The sequence below is a fragment of the Musca vetustissima genome, unplaced genomic scaffold, assembly GCF_032173495.1.
Source record: "Musca vetustissima isolate MV318-11 ecotype Yass unplaced genomic scaffold, APGP_CSIRO_Mvet_v1 utg65606, whole genome shotgun sequence".
Lineage (NCBI taxonomy): Eukaryota > Metazoa > Arthropoda > Insecta > Diptera > Muscidae > Musca > Musca vetustissima.
The window spans coordinates 29,810-54,916 of NW_026886862.1; the positions used below are offsets into that span (position 1 = coordinate 29,810).

Genomic DNA, 25,107 nt, shown 5'->3' on the forward strand with positions numbered 1-25,107 from the left:
TTGCATTGCTGTCAATATTACGAAGCGCAGATAAGATGCGAGAGTTAGTTAGCTTGTATGAAGTAATAAACCACATTCTTGACGTTGTTGTGAGATTTTCACTTTCGGAAATATGCTAATTAAACTTGGTTTGATGGGATGGTGTTGAGTTTTTCACAGGCAAAAATGTTGATGGAATGTTAAATAAAACGGCGAATATTCTTTTAGAACATATTTAGGATTGACATATTTAGGATTGTTCAAAAGTGTCTGATGTTTAAAATGAGATATCGGCTTGATTAGGAAAATATGACTATAACCTTAAAACTACTTTCAATAGGACAGCACTATTCTATTAGGGTTATTCCACATTCTTTGATAGATGCCGACACCGAATAGACATGGAACCATATGAATTCTCGTTTGATGGGTGTTTTTCCGAAGCGGTTACGAGACAAGATCAAATATCATCAGAGCCCCGCGAAAGGTCCTTCGTCGCAGCCTTCAAAACTGCATCAAGTAACAAAATGATTTGAAATTAATTTGCAACAGTTCAGAGGTATTTTATTATTGATCTTCTATACACAGTAGGTCCTCGAGAGACTTTTTGAAAACCTTTTTAAAATGGATACTATAGAGGATTTTTGTAGTGATATGTGTAACCATATCTTCCATAAGGGCTAAGGACTAGAATTTCCATTTTCAAGCTAATTCCATTTGCAATTGTATATCAAAAGTTTTCCAATAAGTATATTCAAATAAAAAACATTCAAAAAACCAGCCAAATTAGAGCAACGCCTATTTTGAAACCAGTTTATATCCATAAACTGTGAAGTACAATTTTTCACTACGGGCTTAAGAATCTCAATGTAGACGAATTTACTACTCCTTCAAAAAGTTTATACTTATATTTTGACATCTGAACATATGTTTTTATTTCTATGACAAAATATACATCATTAATTTGTCATTATGCTATTACTCTCGATATCAGGACCTCTTTCCTTATCAAGCAAAAATAATAACATTGTATTCCTCTTATTCTTCTTCTATCTTTTATGTCTTTTTACATTAATATTATATCACTTAAATACATAATGTCTTTAAGTTGAACATATGTTTATTGCCTCCAGTACAAACACGCATACATATTACATGTTTATGTGTTATATAGACATACACACAACATTCCTTCCGAAAAAAAATTGAAAGGGGAGACAAAAAGCTTTTAAGTGACACAGCATGTCAGCAGGACAATAGAATCAAAATAATGCGACACCACGAAGACAATATAAAGTAAGAGATGAAGATACTGTGATGATGAAGAAGAAAACCGAAAAACTGTGATGATGAAGAAGAAAAACAATTGAAATAAAAATAATATTACAATAACTGTTGAATAAATGGCAACAACAAAAACAATTTCAACATATGCCTGGACATCAAGCCAAAAAAAGAAACATTTGAAAATAAGCCAACCCAAGCGAGACGAAAGGAAATAAATAAAACAACACTGCCATTACAAAAACGACAAGAAAACATAAAGAAGAACTGTAATGGATGTCCTTCATTCAAAGATATCAGTCTAGGCTCCTGCATTTTGCAATAAAATAAATGACCACACTTCTATATATATATATATATATATATATGTATATAAGAACTTCCAAGATGGAGGAAAATAAAGGATATCAGACTTACACACATACACATACACCTTGAGAACATCCATCCAGTCTATGATATCAGTCACCACGGATGCAACATTGAGATATATTGAAACATGACAAGTCGTCGAACAAAGGAATGATATGTGATAGATTGGAACGCGTCGAATAAGAAATGCAATGGACAAGAATAGTACATCAAAAGTTCTGGAAAGATTGGCAAAGAGATTTTAGTTCGGCTGGGTCGAATGACAGCTCACCTATAATGTAGATCAATATTTATGCCATATACGGAATATTATAAATGAAAAGAAGTATAATGTATAGTTAAGATCGAGCTTCTCAACCATGGGAACATTCATATGGAGGCTATGCCATGGTAAATTTCTGACTCAACTACAGACACTCATGTAGGGACTTTTGTGTGACAGCTATGTAGAAAAATGAAAATGTTCGGTAAAGAGGTCGTTTTTTCATTAATGCCCCGCTATGCCAAACTACAGCACTTCGTAATGCTAAAATATTGCCACTCCGGTTGGTAAATGCTCCAGGGACCTTTAAAATACTTATCAATAAAAATCGTATAAAAATCAATTCATTGGAAGATTTTGCACTCAGTTACAATATCCAGTAGATAGAATAGACATATCATCTTTGGAGGACCTCTAAAATGTAATCGGGCGAAATAAAATTTGTGGTCTACGTAGTTAATATATATGGAAGGTATGGAAGCGAACTAACATAGGCTTCTCGGTACACCATTTCATGAAATCGGACGAAATATATATGGGAGCCATATCTAAATCTGAACCAATTTCAACAAAACTTAACGCACTTCATTCTAGACTCGATTCAATATGCTAACCATAATATCATGCAAATTGAACAGGATCTATGCATCATTAACATCAAATCGGACTAGGGTATATATGGGAGCTATATTTCAATCTAAACCGATCACAGCAATTTCCACAAAACTTCGCATACATTAATATGGACGCTGAGCAAAATTTTTTCTCAATCGAAGAAATATTAGGAGTTTAGTACACCATTTAGAAACCAGTAAAGAAAGTAGTAAAGTCGGACTGGGCCGACTATATGATACCCTTCACCACTTTGGGTATATTCAGCATATGTATGCTAAAGTCGAATTTATATATGGAAGCTATGCTATATCTATATCTGAACCGATTTCAAGGAAACTTATCAGAGATTAATTTATATTAACTTCAGTACGTTGTGCCAATCGGCCTAGCTATGGATTTTTAGTGCACCATTTACTTACATTCGGACGGAAATATATATAGAGATGTATGTAACTCTGAACCGATTTTCACGAAAATTTGCACACATCATTTTAGATTTATTTCAGTAAGCTATCCCAAAATCGAAACATATATGGGGACTTTGGTGCACCATTTACATTAAATCGGACGAAAATATATATGGGAGCTTTATCTAAATCTGAACCGATTTTCACGAAATTTAACACACATCATTCTAGACTTAATTCAGTACGCTATGCCAAAATTCGTGCAAATCGAAGGATTTTCAGGAACTTTGGTGTACCATTTACCAAAAATCGGGCGAAACTATATATGGGAACTATATCTAAATCTGAACCGATTTTCATGAAACTCAGCACATATCATTCTAGACTTAATTCAGTACGCTATGCAAAAATTCGTGCAAATCGAATGATTTGCAGGGACTGAAGTACGTAAATCGGACAAAAATATATATAAGAGCTATATCAAAACCTGAACCGATTTTTCTCAATTTCAATAGGGTTCGCCCTTGGGCCAAATAAATGAGCTGTACCAAATTTCAGCCAAATCGCATTATAAATGCGTCCTGTACATTGTTTACAATTTAACATTAACAGACGGACGGACGGACGGACAGACGTACATGCATAAATCAACTCAGAAATTGATTCTATGCATATTCTGAATAGGAACCATGGGTCTATCTCGATTCCTTTTGCCTGTTACAAACATATACACAAAGACATAATACCCTGTACCACAGTGTGGTGAAGGGTAAAAAAATCGGACGGCACTATATATGGGAGTTATGTCTAAACCTGAACCGATTTCAATAAAACTTCACAGTCATCAAACTGGACCTTATTTAGTACTCTGTTCAAAATTCTGTCTCAATCTAACAAATATTGAGAGTTTGGTGCACCATTTACATAAAATCGGACGAAATAACATATGGGAGCTATATCTAAATCTGAAGCCATTTCCATCAAACTTCTCAGATATTAATCCGGGCCAAATTCAATACGCACGTGTAAAATTTTGTCTCAATCGGTAAAATAACCCTTTGTGGCCCGAAATTTTTCGGTAATCATAGAACAATGCTCTGTTCACAGATTTAATGCAACTATCCTAAATAGGATATGAACAAAATTTGACATCGCTACATCCTTGCATTCGGGTGATACAGTACATTTTTTTCTGAAAAATAAAAGTCAAATATAAAGAAAACTAGAAAAATCCTTTTAAAAAATGTTGTCTCAATTGGACAAATATTGGGCGTTAGGTGCACCATAAGATCGGATGAAACTATATGCGGGAGCTATATCCAAATCTGAACCGATTTTTCCAATTTCAATAGGGTTCGTCCTTAGGTCAAATAAGTGACCTTTGCTAAATTTCATCCAAATCAGATCATAAATGCGACCTGTACTTTGTTCACAAGAATACATGGACAGACGGACGGACATGCATAAATCAACGCAGAATGTGATTCTATGCTTATTCTCATAAGGAACTATGTGTCTATCTCGTTTCCTTTTGCCTGTTACAAACATATGCACAAATACATAATACACTATGCCACATTGTGGTGAAGGGTTTAAAAAGTGTACCACCATAAAATATATCCGTTCAACAAAGAAGAATCCTATTGAGATTTTCTGAGAATCGGATCAGATTTATGTGGGTGATATTTTTCTCCGATATTATGGAAATAGGCACCAAAGGTGGAATCACCAACTATTATGGGCATATTCTGGACAGCATATCAATTTGAACCGAATTTGGTTCAAATCGTTTTCGATATATGAATAGCTCGCATACAATTTCAACCGATTTCATTATGGGGGATTTTGACTTTTATATTCATTCAAGTAATCAAAACATGTAACTCCAAAATTGTGCAATGTCGACTACCTTCAAGGTCGACTTTTTGACAAATTGAGTTCATAATAGTCCTGCCAAGTATTTCTTCCCTTTCGTACGTAGAGACACCTCATTGGTATATGATAGTGGTTGTGTGCTGCTTTTCTTGATATGGTCCATAAAAATAGCTCTCTTTTGTTCATCACCGTCAACAGATATCAGTCTCACCACATCTTCCATCACAAATGCATTGAGAATTTTGTTTCTTGTTTTTCTATCCTCCCCGGATGTTTTCGCATTTGTTTTCCTTATAAGGTACTGACAAACAAAAGCAAACAAAATCTTGATATCATCACCATCTCCATTATTCACTGCTGGAGTTCAGGGAAAGCAGTACGCCATAACCACATTGAAGACATGTTGAATAAAATGCCCGAATGGTTGGAGGGAAAATATAAGCTCTTGAAATAAAGTGACGCCAATGGGATCCATTTGGGTTTCCCGATTATTTGTTTCATGGTGCAATGTTTTTATGCGATACCGGTATACTGTGATAGCAGTGATTTGTTGCTGGATGGCTTCAATAAAACTGCGTGTCGAGAATTTGAACTTGGATGTATGACTTCAGTCGTCATCGTTGTTGTCATTCTCAATGAGACGCCAATGTGAATGTTATTTGTGTGCATGTGGTTTGGCTGCGTATGTATGGATGTCTGTTCGAATGTCTGTGAAAAAAAAAAACATTTTAAAGTGCATGTTTCAGCATAATAGGTCATATGTCAAATACACCAACATTTTATCCAACGACTATTATCCTTGGTGTTTTTTTTTACAATGAAACCCTATATTTTTTGAGCACGAAAACTCAAACACACGTACATATGAGAATGTACATCACGAACACCATCTACTTTTACAACTCTCAGCACAATTGTAGCCTGATTCACTTTCCTCCTATAACACACATGGAGTTGTGTGCATGGATTTGCACACACAAACACACATTTGCGTTTGAACCCCCAATCTCACGCATTTTAGCGCCACCATCATAACATTTTTACCGGAAACATTTTACAATTGAAACGGTTACACCAAATCTGTTGGGTTTCTTTTTGTTGTTGTTTGACTTGGTTAATATGAAATACTTGAAAGAACAGTGGTTTAGCGTTTAATCATAGTAGTTAAAATTATGAATTGTATATAAAATTATAGAAATGTAACTTTAAAATATGGACATTTCTTAATACATGTATGAAGCAGACACAGCGTACTAGTAGTATAATTCTTGAAATCGGTTCAGATTTGGATATAGCTCCCATATATATTCTCGTCAGATTTTTGCAAATGGTGCACCAAAGACCCAAGGTTAAGCCGATTAGGATAAAATTTTGTCCCCTTGTAACAAATGAATGAAATGTTTATGGGTTCATTTAAATCAGTTCACATTTAGATAAAGATCCCATATTTAACTTCATTCGATTTCATGTCAATGATCCTTCGAAAGGGCGACGACTTCGAGTATACACCTGTTGAATATTCCCAATGTGTTGAACGGTATCATATAGTCGGCTCAGTCCGATTGTTTTTATTTTAAAACTAGCAAAGTGCCCGCTACTTCGTATGAGAAAGGGAATACAAAAAAAAAAAAAATATTTCATATCGAAATCTTGAATACTGTATAATTTGTTGTACTATAATTCTGAATTCCATCTAATATCAAGTTTAGTGCCATTTAGTATCCTTCATACACATAAGCACTATTTTCCGAAATCTCTTTTTTTATTTTATTACACAGATTAAATTTAGTACCAGGTTCTTCCAAAATCCCATTGGTACTTCTTTCTAACTCTCTGTCAGTTACCCACATTCTAAATTTAAGGCTTCCAGCTCTCTCCGTTACCCAAATCCAAATTGTTGCAAATTCTATTTTTCTCTTCTATTTACTATTCGTACGCATAAATTCGAGTTTCCAAAGTTGTCTCCATAGCTCAATGCTACACTTCAACACTAATCTAAATTCCATTTACACTCCAATCCTTAATTTTAATTCTAAATTTTAAGATTCCCGCTCACACAAAACGTATTTCCATATTTAGTAATTCCAATACTACCTTAATTTTGTAATCTTTCAATCCAAATTTAAGTTTTCCATCTCCATCCGTTCACTCAAATCTAAATTGTTCCAAATTTAGTACCATTTAGTACACGTATTACCAATTTTCAAAACTACCGACATATCTCAATACTGCACTCAAACTGTTATATTAATTCAAAATTTCAGGATATCAGCCCTATCGTTCCAACAAAAACAATATATAAACCATTTGGTACCAGTTAGTACTTTTTTCCTACACACCAGTAATTTTAATTCGAAAAGTCTGGAGTCCAGCTCTATAGCTCAATCTTCAACAGTAATCGTAATTCCAAATTTCAGGTTTGCAGCAAATTTAGTACCATATAGAACTTTTCGTACCAGTAAGTACGAATTTCTTAAACTACCTCAATCCTACACTCCAACAGTCATTTTAATTCTCAATTTGAAGACTTCAGCTCTATGCGTACACCTAAATCCAACTTGCTCCAAATTTAGTACCATTTAGTACTTTTCGTACACATAAGTACGATTTTTTAATGCTACCTCAATCAATGGGATTACTATTGGAGTACATAATAGTAATCCCAATTCCTATTTTCAGCATTCCATCCCTATTCACTCAAATAAATGCAAATGGTACCAAATTTAGTACCATTTTGTACTTTTTATACACATAAGTACGAATTTTTTAAACCATTTCCATACATCAATATTACTTTCCAACCTGTATTCTATATAAAATTTCAAGATTGTAGATATATATGTTCAATATATACAAAATTGGAACTAAATTTAGTAATGTTTAGTAGTTTCAGTACACTTATAGGTCGAATTTTCAAAAACCCTTTTGAATATCTTTCTAACTTTCCATCAGTGATCCACATTCCAAATCTCAGAATCCTAGCTCTTCCCGTTCGCCTAATAAAAAGGGTACCATATTTGGTACATTTTAGAACTTTTCGTACCGTTCTTATTTCACGCCTAAATACCAACAACAACCCACACTCAAAATTTCAAGCTTCTAGCTTCAGCCGTTTCGTCTGGGCGATGATCTGTCAGTCACTCACTCACTTAACACTAAGCTCTTTTATATATTAAGATAGTCAAGCGATTTTCCGCGTTTTGTTGTAGTCCCAGTATTCCACCATAGTATGCATATTCTGCACTCGAATCTTAATACGGTATAGCCATCTGTTGTAAATATTCTACCTTCGGATGATAGCGATATAAAAAATTGGAATGTCGATGGAACGTAATGGAACATATCGGTGCACATTTAGCTGAAGGAAGGTATTGAGATACAATACTTAAAGATTATGTTCGAAATTTAGGTATATCGATCATCTAGGCACAGCCCTCATATAATGATAATTCCTACACGACGTTATCAAAGTTGCACTATTTTGAGGATTTTATACAAATGTTCCATCCTACAATGCGTTATCAATACTGGTCCAGGTTTTGGGGTTTTGAGATTTTAGGAAAAATCCTCATGTTTTAAAACAACCACCTGGTACAATTGTCGATAGAGGTCCACTTTTTCGTATGTTTCCCTATATTTTCATTTCAAATAACTGTCGGTATACCTATCTTGGAGGGAATGCAAAGTTTGGCCCGACCGCTTTTTTATTTGTTTTGTTGTTGTCGAAGGCGTTGGAAATAATGGAGACATTTAAGATTTCCTCAATTATCGTCCTAAACAATAAAAAGATCGGTTTTCATGTCGATTTCTCATTTATCTTTATAGCACTTAAAGTCATTGTTATCAAATTTACCCATTGTTTACCTACATGTTTGACTTGTTATCTTTGAATCATATCCTAAGGACGTTAAGCGCATTTATCATTTTTTCGTTGTTTTTCTATTGTTTGCGTTACGACAATGTGACAATCCCAACTAATCCTAAAGCTTTAGTTGAAACATGTACCACGCAGCAATAGGAACATGAATGAATAACCAGTAAGGAAAGTAGTAACGTCGGACGGGGCCGACTATATGATACCCTTCACCACTATGGATATATTAAACAGAACTAACATGAGAAGTTTGATGCCTAATTTACTTGAAATCGGATATATATATATATATATATATATATTTAATATATATATATATATATAATATATATATAATATATATATAATATATATATATATAAACTAACTCCATGTCTCATTCTACAGTCCAATCCTTAATTTTAATTCCAAAATTTTATGATTCCCGCTCACACAAAACGAATTGTACCATATTTAGTTCCATTTAGTGCTTCTCGTATCCATAAGTACGTAATTCCAATATTACTTTAGTTCTGTAATCTTTCATATATATATATATATATATTATATATATATATATAGCGATTTCAAACAAACTTGTCACAGGCTAGGTTATACTAATTTCAGAACGTTTTGCTCCTATCAGCCTATTAGTTCCTTGGTGCGTCAATTACTTAAAATCAATCTATAGTAAAAGGGAGCTATATCTAAATCTGGACCGATTTTAGATGAAATCGGACGAAACTATATATGGGAGCTATATAGAAATCTGGACCGATTTTCTCGAAACTTGGCAGACATCACTCTAGGCTCAATTCAGTACGATATTCCAAATTTCGTGCAAATCGAAGGATATATAGGAACATTGGTGCACCATTTATTTTAAATTGGACGAAACTATATATGGGAGCTATATCTAAATCTGAACCGATTTTTCCCAATTTCAATAGGGTTCGTCCTTAGGCCAAACAAATGAGCTGTGCCAAATTTCATCCAATTCGGATCATAAATGCGACCTGTACTTTGTTTACAATTTAACATGGACAGCCAGACAGACAGACAGACGGACGGACATTCATATTCTCAAAAGGAACCAAAAGGAACCATATGCACAAAGACATAATACCCTGTACCACAGTGTGGTGAAGGGTATAAAAACAACGTAGAATTCGGGTGCGCCATATATGATGAGACGGACAACATGCTCGTCGTACAGATGACAATTGCAATCAACTTGTGTTGCACGTACAGATGCGACATGTCAAGTGAATTTAAAACCATTTCGTGATGTTTCATCGTATTGCACTAGAAGTTTGGTGGTGGTGGTATGTGTTAGTCAGAATGCATTTGAACAGATTCATGTATGTATATGTGTGTGTACATGCACATATTGGGGTACAATTTGGTGGCATGTTGAATGTATTTTTTTCGTAGTCATTGTTGTTATACACGAATTTCTCTAGTGTTCCTGTAGTGTTTTATGAGACCATGAAACGGCCATTTGAAATCTGTTTTCACGTAAGGATATTAGGGTGTATAGAATGTTAATTGGGGAAAAAATTAAATGTGTTTGGGTGGCACATAAAAAGATTCGAAAAGTTCTTAAATATAAAAATCCTACTTCATGGCAGAAAATAAAAAAAAAATCGATTCGGACATCCACCCTTAATGTCGGCAGCCTGTTTGAGTATATGAGTTATAGCCATGACAATGTGTTGTATTGCGATCGCGGTGTCATGTTGTATAGCTAAGATTGCATTCTAGGAATGGAACACACACAAATGTATGTGTGCGTGAATGAGGGCATCATTGCAATGGTTGCAGCTGGATTTCTATGGATGTGACTATAATAAATGTTAAATGTGGACAAGTGTACGCGAACATGTCCCCCTTCACACACACACACACATTTACACAGCTTCCTATAAGCTTGGATATCGCTGCTGCACTGAGTGAAACTTGGAAATACAGAAAAAATGGCGTTAGTTCGACCAAGTCGAACTTTTTTTCCACGAGGTGGGTACTCAATATGCCTATAATTGGTCGGAATCCAAATTTGGTGAGCTATGTCAAAAAATTGACTTTTATACCTTTAATAAGGTAGAATCCTTGTATGTGGGGATATGACCAAATATTTACATTGTACACGGTTGGAAAATGCCCCTACAACCATTGAAATATTTAGAATTAATCGAGACCTTTATATGAAGCCTATATTAATACATGGACCGTTATTAGAAATGTAAAGCTAAATGTTTGCAAAAAACCGACATCCGATTCGCCCTCCTATAAGCCAGAATGTCAAATGCGTTTGAAAAAAAAAACATAACATTTTACAACGTGGCCCAAAAAAACGACGGCAGCAACGAAAACCTATAGGCGTCTATAAAAATGCCAACTGTGTATGACACCATTATTGTTAAACTATTTGGGAACAAAAAACACATTAACACACGGACATACACAAACATACAATCGCTTGTGTGTTTGTATACTCACACCCATGTCAACAACAACATAGCGGTTATTCTCAATTGCCATCCTACTGCTTCTCCTCTTAGGTTCATGTGCACATGTATAGTGCAAAACCCTTGTTCCATTTTGAACATTTTTGAAATGTTTAGCATTTGATTGAAAAATGAAACGGTACACCAATTTAATTGAATCACCAACAACAACAACAACGAGAACAACAATTTTTAGTGGAAACCTGGTGGTTGACATACCATAAAATGTTAGTGGCTTGGTGTCAAAAACAAAAAGGAAATATTTTTCTCGAAATAACGCATATGTTTTGTGTATTTACTGTGGGGGTCTTTAATATGTCGACCGATCATGAATAATATGTTTGAAGAAATATTCATACAAATATTGACCATTAAAGAAGATAATATGTCCTCTAAGCCATAGAATTCAGATAGAGTACGCCTGTTGTGCATCCCAATATCTTCTCTAAAATTAATATTCGATTTTACTTAGCACTTAAATTCAGATCTCAAAATAAGCCAGAATATATAAAATTAAATATTTCGGTGAAATATATTTATTGGGAAATATTCTACAAGATTGGAATTACATTTTTTTAAATCAAACTACCGAAAGTAGACTGATATAGATAATTTTTGATCGGAAAAGACCACAGATGCCGTGCGTGGATTAATAATATATGTATTTGATATACAGTGAGAGCCTTGGGTATTTCATTCAACAGCATACATTCGATATTCCATGAACAAATGGTCGCAAACGCACAATTCGACAGTCGCCCAATTTATTTGCTTGAAGTCTTTAGAGAATTTCGAAAAACTTTGCAGAGAAGGCGAAGCATTGTGTATATGACAATTCCAGTACACATCGTCTCAAAAATACTTTTTGGGAATTGATTTGTCATCCGACCTGGGTGGACAGTGTTTTCTTCCTCAGAATGTACCATTTGTTAATCCGCAGCCTTATGGGTAATCAATAATATTGGTTCATTTGGATAAAATACTAGGTTAGAGAAAAAGAAATCCATTATTTTTTCGGCAGATGGCTGTACTGATAGATTTCTCGTAATGTATCGATCACACAATTTCAGATTTTTGCTCATAAGTTTCATACAGTTTATGTTAGATTTACTAAAGTCCGCTCGTTTAACATTGTTATATTTCTCCAATCTGGACGGAATTTTTACCAAACCTCGTTCCACCCCTTCTACTCCTTCTGGTACCTTCTCACAAAGGGTTAAAAATTTGTAAATTTCAGTTGTAGCTAATGGAGTGTCCAATTTCATCCCTTGATTGTACATCGTAATATTTTAACAATCCTACATAAAATCTGATGATTGGGTTTGAAGCAACATCTCTCCAAGGGCCTAACTTTTTATACTCTTCAACAAGTGGAGTGCGTCAAAAATTCTTTATGTCGATCGGGATATTTATATGGGGTTATGTTATGGTGTTATGAAAAAATAGTTTTCGAAATTACAGACACTCTTGTTAGAAAACATAAACGGCACTTTTTGACTTATTTTTTATTCAACAGGAATCGATATGTCTATTTACTTAATGAGAATCAGAAATATAAAATTGCAGCTAATTTGGTTGAAGTACGTGTCCAAACTACTCAACTTTGGGATATAGCGTTATATGGGGCATCCATACAATGATGACCAATAGAAGAATAGGCCAACGTTGAACATTTTTGGTAGGGACATTTTCTACTCAATGAGAATCCCAAATTGGTTTAAACAAAAGCTTTAGCTTCCCAAAATGCCAATCTTTGGTGTGTAGCGTTATATGAGTCTTCCCTAAAAGGAATGAAGGAAGATTTACCACAACCCAAAATAACAAATTACAACCAATTAGATATAAATAGGTGCCCAAACCCGTTATGTGGGGCTACCCCGAAACATAAGCTATGTACATATATTTTTGGTATTGAAAATTGGTTGTAGTGAATTGTTCGTCCAATTTTCGAATCGATCTGACTGAATTTGGAATTCCTTTTTCTTGGAGGGTGTAAAAAATTTGTATACAAAAATGTTCCCTTATTGGTCCATGTTTTGACATATCATTTTCCAACAGAAGAGACAGAATTTGGCTTTCCGGTTTCTGGGATAATAGAAAAATCATCAAATTCGCTATATAGCTTTATGTTATTTAACAGTAAACTTAAATTTCAGAATGTTAAAGTCCCTAGTCCAGTTTTCCTACCTGAATGTCCGTAATTTGGTGTTAAATTTTCATCTATCAGACTATTTCCAATGAGTCCATTTTTTATGGAATTTATAGAAAAAATTTAAGATGATAGAAATAAACCAAAGATAAAGAAATTTTCTTTCTTTGAAGAATAGTTTCAATTTGGTGTTTCAAAGTTGTAAGTCTTTTATTCTTTCCCTAAAAACCGACAAAAATAGATGAATATCATAAATTAGACACATTTTCCCCAATGCACTATAGGTCAAATGACCGGGTTTTCTGTGCAAAATTGAAAAAAATCAAAGTGTCGTTCTTCACGAGTTGTTGTTATTTTTGTATTTAGAACACTCTAAAACAGAGACACGTGATATTTATTTGTGCTAAATATAAAGTACCGTTACACAGCTGGCCGAGCAAGTCGCTAAATACAATTTATTCTATAAATATGCTTATATTTCTGTGGGGCTTAGTCAACTTTGAGTGCGTATTATTTCGATTGTGTTTACAATAATTAATTAGTGTAAAATGAAAAATATAGATACAAGTGAGCATTTTTATAATAAATTAAAACATTTTTATGTTTGCTACCCTATACTTGAAAATAACCCATTAGTCTATGAAGACTTTATAAAGTTAAAGTAATTTGATAGATTGACTTTCAGTAGGCTATTAAAAAAAATGACCCAATATGACCTCTTTGAAATTTTGCACCTAAATTAAGTGATAAGTACTGAGTTAATTTAAATGTATTTCAAGTTGCGATTTTTTGCGTTTTGCGAGTAATGCCTCTTTTATCTAGGCAACCTCCGTATAAAAAAATCGAACTTTTTGAAATATGGCGAAAAGAAGGTAACAAAAAGAAAAAACCTAGTGCTGTTTTCAAACATGTAGTGAGCAAAATTGATGTCGACAACATTTCGGATGAAAAAGAGAAATTTTTAAAGCAAATAGTACATTTATTTTGCTTAAAATTAGCACATAATTTGGAAAAATGTCACAGAAAGATGAATGTTTTCAAAGACAACCAGTAAGGAAAGATCAAATGTCAGACTGGACCGACTATATGATACCCTTTACCACTTTGGGAACAAACAAAATATGATATTTGAGCCAATAAAAGCCATATACATGGCATTCTGAAATCTATAAGAAAATTGCATGCCAATCGCATAAATATTGAAAGTTGGTGCACCATTTACCTAAAATCTCAATATGGATCAATTTCAAGGAAAACTTCATATATGTCAAACTGGACTGAATTCACTACGCTGTGCAAAATTTCGTTTAAATCGGACTAATATTGGCAGTATGGTGCACCATTTACATAAAATCGGACGAAAATATATATGGGAGCTATATCCAAATCTGAACCGATTTCTTCCAAATTCAACAATAACGATTCAAGTAGCAAAAAAATCAGTTGGGCCAAATTTCATGTCGAATACTATGATTTTGTAGCCGCTATTAATTTTGCACAGAAAAAGTGGTCATTTGACCTATAGTGCAATGTAATAAAGTACACACATTCATCTTCACATAGCAAATTAACGGGTAATTGCTCTTCACAAATGACATCAATTAATCCCATTTATAGTTAAGTGAATTACTTTCCTCCATTAAGGGAACCCCCCCCATTCTCGATTTTAATTTTTCAAGATTTTCAATGGGCTGGTAAATCAATACCAACGCTTGTTAAGGTTTGTAACTTTGCACATATATGATTGAAGATTTAAAAGAGAAGAAAAATAATTTACAAAAAAAATTTGTTATTGTTTTGTTGTTGTTTTTTGTAATTAAAGAAAAGTCCTTATTTTTGATGGCGGGCATGATAACTCCTCACTGGAACATCGGAAACCGAAAATTCAAACGGTGTTAGAAAGAGTACATGTCTGGCTCTCGTATGAACTAGGATTATTGACTTCGCTCTAAAATTAACAAAATGGTGGACATTTGAAAAATTATTTTCTTCACCGATTGGCTTTATCCTAGTTCATACGAGAGCTATACACTCCCAGAGAAACGTTGCAAAATTTGGAACCGATTGGATTATTAGTTTTTGAGTTATCGTGCCCGCCATTCGCAAAAATATGTTTAGAGAAAAACGCGTTTAAAGATTGAGAAGCCCTTCAGCCGTCTCTTGATGCTGACACAATAAATCGGCTATATCTTCAAGAGTTCGTGAGATTTTCACTTGAAATTTTGTAGAGACATTCCTTAAACAGTGTAGATTCGAATTATATCAACAAAAATTTTGACCCCGAGAATGGGGGGTCCCCTTAATTCACCATACAGTCTTTCTTCTATTCCTTCATCTATGTATGCATATAGATTTTCATTTACATTTTCGCATCTACATACACATACAGTATCATCTAAGCCAATTTGTTTTATGACCCACGACATGGTAATGTATCCGGTCATATGTTAATGGTGGACCGGCCGACCATATTTATTCATTTCAAATGGCTTTGACTTTGTTAGCTGGCCATCGCATGATGCCATCATGGGAACGTTGGTAGTTTATTTTTCGAAAAACATTGGCAATTTGTTGTTGCTGCTGCTGTTGTTCTTGTTGTAGAATTAAACGTTGATATTAATATAAATCATGATCAGCCGTTTAAACCATTTATTTAAGGTTTATGCAACATTGTTCACAAATCCTATATTATTTGTATTGGATGAAAAACAAGTGGAGGTGTGTGTGCCAGTGAAAATAGAACATAGAAGAATGAAACATGCATTGGCTTCTCTCCCACCTCCAATATAATTCCCATCATAGCCCATTCAATCCATGGCTGCAGAATAACGAAAAACTAAACACATTCCTGCGACCATATGTCCTATTCCTTTTAGTTATGTGTTAATGTGTGTGAGTGCGCGTGTGCGGCATCGGATTCATGGTATAAAGTACATTAGTATGACAATTCACACACAATGTAAATCCAATAAAATCCAGTGATTTACAAACTGCGTTTAACGTTTGGGAATAGGTTTAACCGTTGTGGGGAATGGTGATAAATGTGCAGGAAAAAAAACTCGACATTCTTCCTTTATATTTCGCATAAAAAAAAAATGGCGGGAAATAAAGACAAAATAAAAAGAAAACACAACCAGCTTCACAAATATTTACAAATTGGTGGTATTGGAAGTTGTAGTTGTGCAGAGACATTTGTTTGGAAAGAAACTGGCATGATCTTTATGTAGTTGGTGTGAAACTTCACAGTGTCTTTGGAATTTTCCAATTGGATGTGTCATTTTTAGTATTTAGAGCAAATTTTGATTTTTTAAAATAAGCGAAAGGAAAGTATGCTATTAACAAGCAAAAACATTATCAGTCAAATTGTCATCACGATATTATTACATGATCATATGCTTTTCATCTTGATAATCTAAAGAATACTATCTTTGAGATTTTGAATTGACGACCGTGGCTTAGATTTTAAATTTCACATGGTCCTAAAGAAAATTGTCACAACATACTCTAGTTCAATATCATTTAGCATACAACACCGTAACTGCAAATTAAACCTTATTTTGGAAAAATCAAGTCATAATGACCAACAAACTTTGAAGTGTTCCGTGCGACAATATTATTAGCTGGCATAGCCACCGAGCTGGATTATTATTATCTAAGATTATTTTTCCATTGATTTCTCGGATAGCATAGGCAGACGTTGTTGACATCATTGTAGTTATTGCCGAACTTCATAAGGCTTAAAGTCCAAATCTTTATTCAAAATCAGTTCTAGACCCAGCAGATCAGATTTTCGTCCATCTTTAACTTTTTCCTACTCCGATAAACAATTAAAAGCATTGTTAAGTTCGGCCAGACCGAATTTTTTATGCCCTCCTCCATGAGGTGGACACTCGAAATGCCCATAATCGATCGGGAATTTTCTATGGTGGTTTATGGCTTTTAAAGCGGTTAGTATACTCTCAGTTTTATGGTGGATGTTAAAAGCAGGAAGTATAACTAATATAGTATAAGGTTCCGGTTTCCAAATCGTAGAAATCCTATACGTTTTATACCCTTCACCCCACTGTTGTGCATGATATTATGTATTTGTGCATATGTTTGTAACAGACAAGAGGAAACGAGATAGACAAATGGTTCCTTTTGAGAATATGCATTTAATCACTTTCTGAGTCGATTTATGCTTGTCCGTCCGTCTGTCCATGTCAAATTGTAAACAAATACAGGTCACATTTATCATCCGAATTGCATGGAATTTGGCAAAGCTCATTTATTTGGTCCAAAGACGAACCCTATTGTATTTGGTGAAAATCAGTTCAGATTTAGTTGGGACAATTTGCACAAAGTTTTGCACAACGGTTTTGTTGAAATCGGTTCAGATTTAGCTATATCCTACATATATATTTTCGTCCGATTTTAATTAAACGGTGCACCAAAGACCCAAAATTGAGCCGATTGCCACAAACTTTAACACAATGTACTAAAATTAGTATACTATTATGTATGTCAAGTTTTGATGAAATTGGTTCAGATTAGGATTTAGCTACCATATATATTTTCGTCCGATTTTAACTAAATGATGCACCAAGTACCCGAAGTTAGGTCGATTACCACAACATTTTACAAAAATTTCTGAAGTTACTATAACTTAAGTCAAGTTCTATTGAAATCGGTTCAGATTTATATATAGTTGCCATATATAATTTCGTCCAATTTAAGGTAAATGATGCGCCAATGACCCATAAATTTTCAGCAAATTTTGCAACAAGTACAAATTGAGCTTAGAATGGCTATATTGTGTTTCTAAGAAATTGTAGCAGATGCATATATAGCTTCCGTATATTTTTTCGAGATACCATGTTAATTGGACTCCAAATAATTAACTGCGGTCCGATTGAGATTTTGAAAAGTCCGCTGTGCTGCATCATATCGAATAGCGTAGTTCAAATTTGCTTTAAATCGATATAAATTTTTGTCCCATTGTAAACAAACGACTCTATATCGTTCGAATGAAATTAAATTTAGCATAGTTCGCGGAGTGGCATGTGTATGGATTAATTTATGTCGGTTCAATTATAGGTAAAAGTTACATATTTCATTTCGTCCAATTGTCCTTCAAAATGTTAACGTCTGTTGGTATACAACTGTTAAATATACCCAAAGTGGAGATGGGTATCATATAGTCGGCCCCCCGACTTTACTCCTTTCCTACTGATTTTATGTAGACTTTATATAAAGTTTCAAATCGATATTTGCTATTTTGAAGCGTATGGACGCATTGACTATTTTTTTTTAAACTATTTAAAAATTTCCGATTCGCATTGACCATTTCTATTCTAAACTATTTCCAAATTTCCAATTCTGTAGGAGATAAAAAAAATTATTCGAAAACCAATTCTTCTATATAAACCTATTCAACCTCGAGTTTTATAAAAATCATTTGAATACATTCCACTCACTATCAACTCCTCGTGATTCTTTCAAATAAACCATTTTAAATTCACAGGTACACACGTACTGGTACCCTTGTACCAGTAATGGCGTTTGTTTTGTTTACTTCATCACTTTGTTTACATTTTTAGATGGTTGTTTGTATTTCCGACTATGGGCGAAAAGAAAAAACCTCACAACAATTTTCAAAAAAGAAAACACCATATAAACTTGGTTACACATTTAGTTTTCCGCCGAGAGATCTGTCCACAACGACAACTATGTTAACCATGTCGCCTAACAATTCGAATAAACGCCAAATGTGAATAAAAAATAATACGCAAAAAGAAGCAATACCGGCAACAAGACCAAATAAATTCCAATGTATCTAAGTCAATGGCATTTGGTCAGTGGGTTTTTTGTCATAAATGGATGCTACTGCGTTTTGTCGTTGCTTTTTCTGGGGCAATTTCAATGTGTGTGTTGGCGCACTCATCGTGTCACATACTATTGAAGATATGCGTTGCTGCATGATTTTTATTTATATTGAGATTATTTGTAGTATTTGAGTAAAAACGACTTTAAATGGATATGGGTTGTAACATCTTTGTGTGTAGAGTTATTTGGTGAAGTAACAATTTATTTCCAAATCATTTGGAGATATATTGATTTGACTATTGTTTTCATGTATATTAAATTTTATTGTTGGGCGAATATATATACCACCACCACCAGGGAAAATCAGCGCAACAGGCAAAAGGAAACGAGATAGACACATGGTGCCTTTTGAGAATATACATAGAATCTGAGTCGAATTCTACAAGGACGAATCCGATTGAAATTCAGAAAAATCGTTCAGATTTAGGTATAGCTCCCATATACATTTTCGTCCGATTTAATGTTAATGGAGCACCAAATTCGATTTGCAGGAAATTTGGCATTCGTGGAAATCGGTTCTGATTTATATATAGCTCCCATATATATTTTTGTCCGAGTTTATGTTAATGAAGCACCAAAGCTCCTACATTTCTTTCGATTGGCAAGAAATCTGGCATAGCGTACTTAATTGGGTTTAGAGTGATATATGCTAAGATTCATGAAAATCGGATCAGATTTAGTTATAGCTTCCATATATATTTTCGACCGATTTAATGTAAATGGGGTACCAAAATCTCTATATATCTATAGATTTGAACGAAATTTGGCATAGCGTACTGAATTAAGTCTGGAAAGATGTGTGTTAAATTTCGTGAAAATCGGTTCAGGTTTAGATATAGCTCCCATATATATTTTCGTCTGATTAAATGTAAATGGTTCACCAAAGTTCCTATATATCTCTCGATTTGTTCGAAATTTGGCACGGCATACTGAATTGAGTCTAGAATTATGTATGCTAAGATTCGTGAAAATCGGTTAATCGGACTTAATGACGTTATAACGTTTTGTGAAATTGGTGCAGATAGCTTCCATATGTATTTCGAACGGATGTCTGACTGAGATTTGATTTTTAACAGTGCGACGAATAGGGTATATCAATTTTGCTATAAATCGTTTTCCTTAAATTTGTCCCATTGTACGCAAACGACTTTAAATCTGCCCGAATGAAAGTAAATTTAACATAGGTTGCAGAAAGGCGCGATATGTTCCCTCGAAGGAACATTGACATGCAATTGTAAAGATACATATGTACATTATACCCAAGGTGGTGAAGGGTATCATATAATCGGCCCAGTCGGACTTTATTACTTTCCTGGTTTTAAATGATGCACCAAACACTCAATATTTGTCCGACTGAAAGAAAATCCTGCACAACGTATCAAATTTAGACTGCAATGTCGTTATTGCGTATTGTTGACATTTGTGCAGATGCAGACATAGCTTCCATATATATTTCGAACGGGTGTCTGATTGAATTTTATTTTGAATAGAGAGGCATACCGAATATCGATTATCACGTTTGCTCTAAATCGATTTACGCCTAGCCCCCATATAAAGACACCTACCGATTTTCGGGAGTGCCAAATATCACGATCAAAAATTATCCATATCGATCCCCGTTTCGGCAAAGCTCAATAAAACGGTAGCCGTATTCGGTATTTGGAGAATTTAATGGGTCGATTATGGATAGCAACTCCAGTTGCGATTTCAACTGGCAACGCCACTCCATTAGAACTACCATCCGTACTGTGAGTAGATGTTAATGTTTAGAGACATGTTCAATCAACTGCTCATTTTAGCTTTAAGGCGTATTTTCGGCTACCAAAATATGCCTCTTTTAAAAGTGTGTGCAGCTCTGAGGTTTTTTTGTGGAGGCAATGACTTCAACCTTGGCATAGCTCGATCCACAATGTCGGTGGTTTTGACCGAAGTTGTCCGGCTAATAGAGGAAAAACTGTGTAAAATATGGATGGTTTCCAAATTAACAGAGGAGGAAAAGGGGAAGAATAATATTTTTTTGGTTCGAAAACAAAGTTCCCGGGTTTTGTCGGATGTATAGATGGCATACACGTACATATCCTGGTCCCAAAAGAAGATGTTCGCCATTTTGTAGTAGTTTAAACCATTACGACTAAGCAGCAACCAGAAATAAATGGTTGCCGAAAAATTCTATTTGAAGCAACTGAAGTTGACAACAGTTGCCATCCATAATTCAAATATGGCAACTGGCAACGCCACTAAACTCTGGTTACCATCCGTAATCGACCCATAAAACATATTTTCGGTTCAAGTTGATATCATAACATGAGTTTTCTCCTGGGAGCCTCAATTATTTTTAGTAATTTGAATGTCAACTTTATGGTGGAGGCTAAAAATATTACGGCCCGGTCGAACATCGTTTTTATTTGTTTTTATATTCGAGGTCTGACGAAACAAGAGCCGTTAAGGTCTGATCAAAAATGGTCCGTTTTTTAACCATCAATAACTGACTTGAACAACATCTATTGTTTCGAACGCTCTCCGTTCTTCGGTGGCTTTAGTTTTAGGAATAGGAAAAAGGAGTTCCAAACTTAACAATTTCAGATATATATTCGCTGATTCAATTTTACTGATAAAGTTTGAAAATTCTTTAAATATTTTCCAGATGTAAAAATTAATTTATTTATAAATGCTCTCAATTGTTAGGGATGAGAAAAAGTTCTTTGTTGTTTGGAGAGTGATTCGAATTGAACTACGTACAAAAATCGGTGTTCGCTCAGAAAAAAATTGTATGGGAACTAAGTAATTACTTCATAATTAAGGGTCGAACGACGAATGATAGAGCGAACAACGTTCGTCTGTACATGGCATAACACTCTGATATGTTTTTTAATGTTTTTATCGGTTGTTGACGTGCTTGGGCGACTAGGACGAGCACCTTCATTGACATCAAACGCCACATATCAAAAGTCTCCATAGGTTTTTTATCAAAAATTGTATCATCTGTAAAGAAGGTTCCAAAGGGAGTGGCCATATAGGCCCCATCTTCTCAATTGCTTAATTTACGGACACTTAGTTGGCATATTATTGACAATTTTCTGCTAAGTCAATGCTTTAGTAAATCTTCCATGCGGAAATCATCACTCATACGTTATAAATTTGAATCACATGTTGTAGGGCATCTAGCATTCGTATTAGCTTCTGTTTTACATGTTATATAAAAAAATATTTATGTTGTAAAACAAAAATAAATCGCCATCCGATTAAAACTTCAAATTTTACATACTATGAGCATTGTACTATTTTACATAAAGTTAATACCACTAACTTTAAAAACAAGCTGGCCCAAAGCCCTTATACATTACTCCTTAATAAAATATTGACAATGTTGGTGTGTGAGAGTGTGCGTGTACGTTTGTTCCCAACATCATGTAATGCTCTTAAAAGGGCTTAAAATGTTACCACCAGACCGACCAAAAGCAACTTATTTTAAATGGTATTTACTTAAATAAAACCAACAAACGAATAAAAATGTCCAAGTGAACATGTCGCTATAGAACAATCAACATCATACCACCACAACCCAACAACCAATCAACAATCATGGTGGTCAGTCAAAACTGGGTAAAAAAACTCCATAGCGAAAAAATACCACAAATTACAGAACGTTGTTACATTGCAATTACTCAAAAGTGCTAAATACACTGAATAAATATAGAGATTTTGTTGAATTTGTGTTGTAGTCGGTCGTTGGTCATTGTTGAATTTTTTGTTACGAATTTGGGTTTTGTTTAAAAAAAGCCAAACAACCCACCAACATATCGCAACACCCCCTCCTCATGTTGTTTTTCTAAAGTTTTTTTGTTGTTGTCTTTTTTTGCAGGAGCTGGTCACAAATGAAACATCCATCGATTTGATAAATTTGGAACCGCATGCTTTGTATCGAATCATGGTATTGACACGCGGTAAATATGGCACATCGTTGCCATCATCGATGCTGTTAATCAACACCACCGAACCGAAGAACAATAGCAGTGCCAGTGATGAAAAAGGTAAATTTAGTTTTAATTACAATTGCTGGACATGAATAGTTGATATAACAATAAAAACAACAACAAAATCAACAAAATTGGTAACAAATAAAAAAACAACTACAAATTTGTCGAATACAGAGAATCTCTGCTGCTGTGACAAAATGACAAATTTGTTAATTACAAGTCAATGATAAGTGCAACACAAAATTGGTCGGAAATTATTGCAAATATTGACATGTTGTGCTGTGGGGCTGGACTGTAGTTGCCAATTGCAGTATTGTTATAGTCTGTGGAATTTTTAAGTAAAATTAACGATATTTTACGTTAGGATTGAATTCATTGGAAACTTCATATGCTCCATACTAAGATGGGTGGCATATTTATTGTACACACAGCCCATTTTGATACGGCAAACATGTGCCTTATATTATTATATTTGGTTCAGACTCCTTGTTTCTTGGGACCAAATTCGTTTCAGACAATTTGAGGTCAATTTACAGATGTCCGTCCGTCTAACCGTCTGGTGCGCACGATAACTCTCAAAGGAGTAACCGATTTTATCCAAACTTTGCACATCGTACAATTTCTTTCAGGCATGGTTAAGATTCAAAGATGGGGAGTATCGGTCCACTCTTGCTGGTACCTCCCCACAAAAATGTTCAAAATTGTGATAAAAATTTGTTTCATAATAGCATGCGAGCAGACTATCCGATTTGAACCAAACTTTGCACAACCTATCATCATTACCAAGTGAAAAACGAGGGATCTTACGCGGATACTGTCCGCGGAGTGATAGCACGTCTGTATCTTTTGCTGGGCATTTACACACTGATTTATTTGAATAAAAAGTGATTCTTAAGAACTAAGTATTACAATATGACTTAACCTATCTTAGACTAATGTGTAAAAGAGAGAGAGAGTGCTTCTGCCATCACAAATGGAGTGGACACACACAATTATTTATCTCCCATGTGGCAAGCACGCTACACATGCTTATCAGTCTTTAGTGAAGATTACTCCCCGTAATCTCACCCAAACATACCACAAGTGGCAATAGAAAACACCTATCTTATTATTGTGTACAAATATTCAACCAAAATAATCTCTTATCTCAAGTGGACTGTAGACAAAAATAGATCCCTGTGTAACTAAATATTCTCTCTTTTACACAAAAAACCCACAGTAAGACATTCACTATCTTTATTATTTAAAAACCATATTCGCTACGTGAACATCTTTCGGGCCAGAAAATTAATATAAAATATAAACTATTCCAAGATATAAAAATTATAAAATATCAAAAATTGAATTATAAAGAAACCAAAAAACAGCTAGGTGATCGCCTCCAGGTACCACCGCCATCTCTCCAACCAGCTTCTAATATCGGCACCTCCACCTTTGTCTGCCGGCTTCATCTTCCATCCAGAACCATTGGCCATAGTTTTCGTCGGCTTCTCGATCATACGGCTTCCAAGTGGCTTGTTCACATCTTTGGACGTCAGTATCGTACTCCAGGCTGTGCCATTTGCAAACCTCATCATAGCCTCGGCTTCCTTTTTCAGCTTGTCCCCGCTTCTGACCCCAGACTTCGTTTTTTTGGGAAACCCTTCCCCTTCTGCTTCACCATCTTTCTTGGCACCAAATTCTTTCTTCTTCGGCAGCACGTCCTCTTTATTACGTGGTGCGCCATCTAACGTTGGCTGCGTATTGCATCTGACTGCTGGATCCGACTTCCCGGCCGCCTTTCCACGATTTATATCGACCATCTTCCTGACCGGAACATCCGTAACTAGCGGTTTCTGCTTATCACCACTTTCACATTTTGTTGTGGGTTCAGCGCCATTTTCCGCCGGCTTCATCGTCCCACCGGCAAAACAAGTACCCACTGGTCTTTCTTTATGTACCTGCTCCTTGTTCGCCGGCTTC

At 34.8% G+C, this 25,107-nt stretch overlaps 1 protein-coding gene across 1 annotated transcript in view; it reads left to right on the forward strand.

Moving 5' to 3' along the window:
* Window positions 1-25,107, forward strand: part of LOC133334345 (Ig-like and fibronectin type-III domain-containing protein 2) — a gene marked incomplete at its 3' end in the record, with an annotated part of 80,316 nt that overhangs the window by 28,585 nt on the left and 26,624 nt on the right. Inside the window, exon 9 of the mRNA XM_061542635.1 lies at window positions 23,031-23,199. Within this exon, the coding sequence (XP_061398619.1) occupies window positions 23,031-23,199 (169 nt within the window). The remainder of the gene's footprint in view (window positions 1-23,030; window positions 23,200-25,107) is intronic.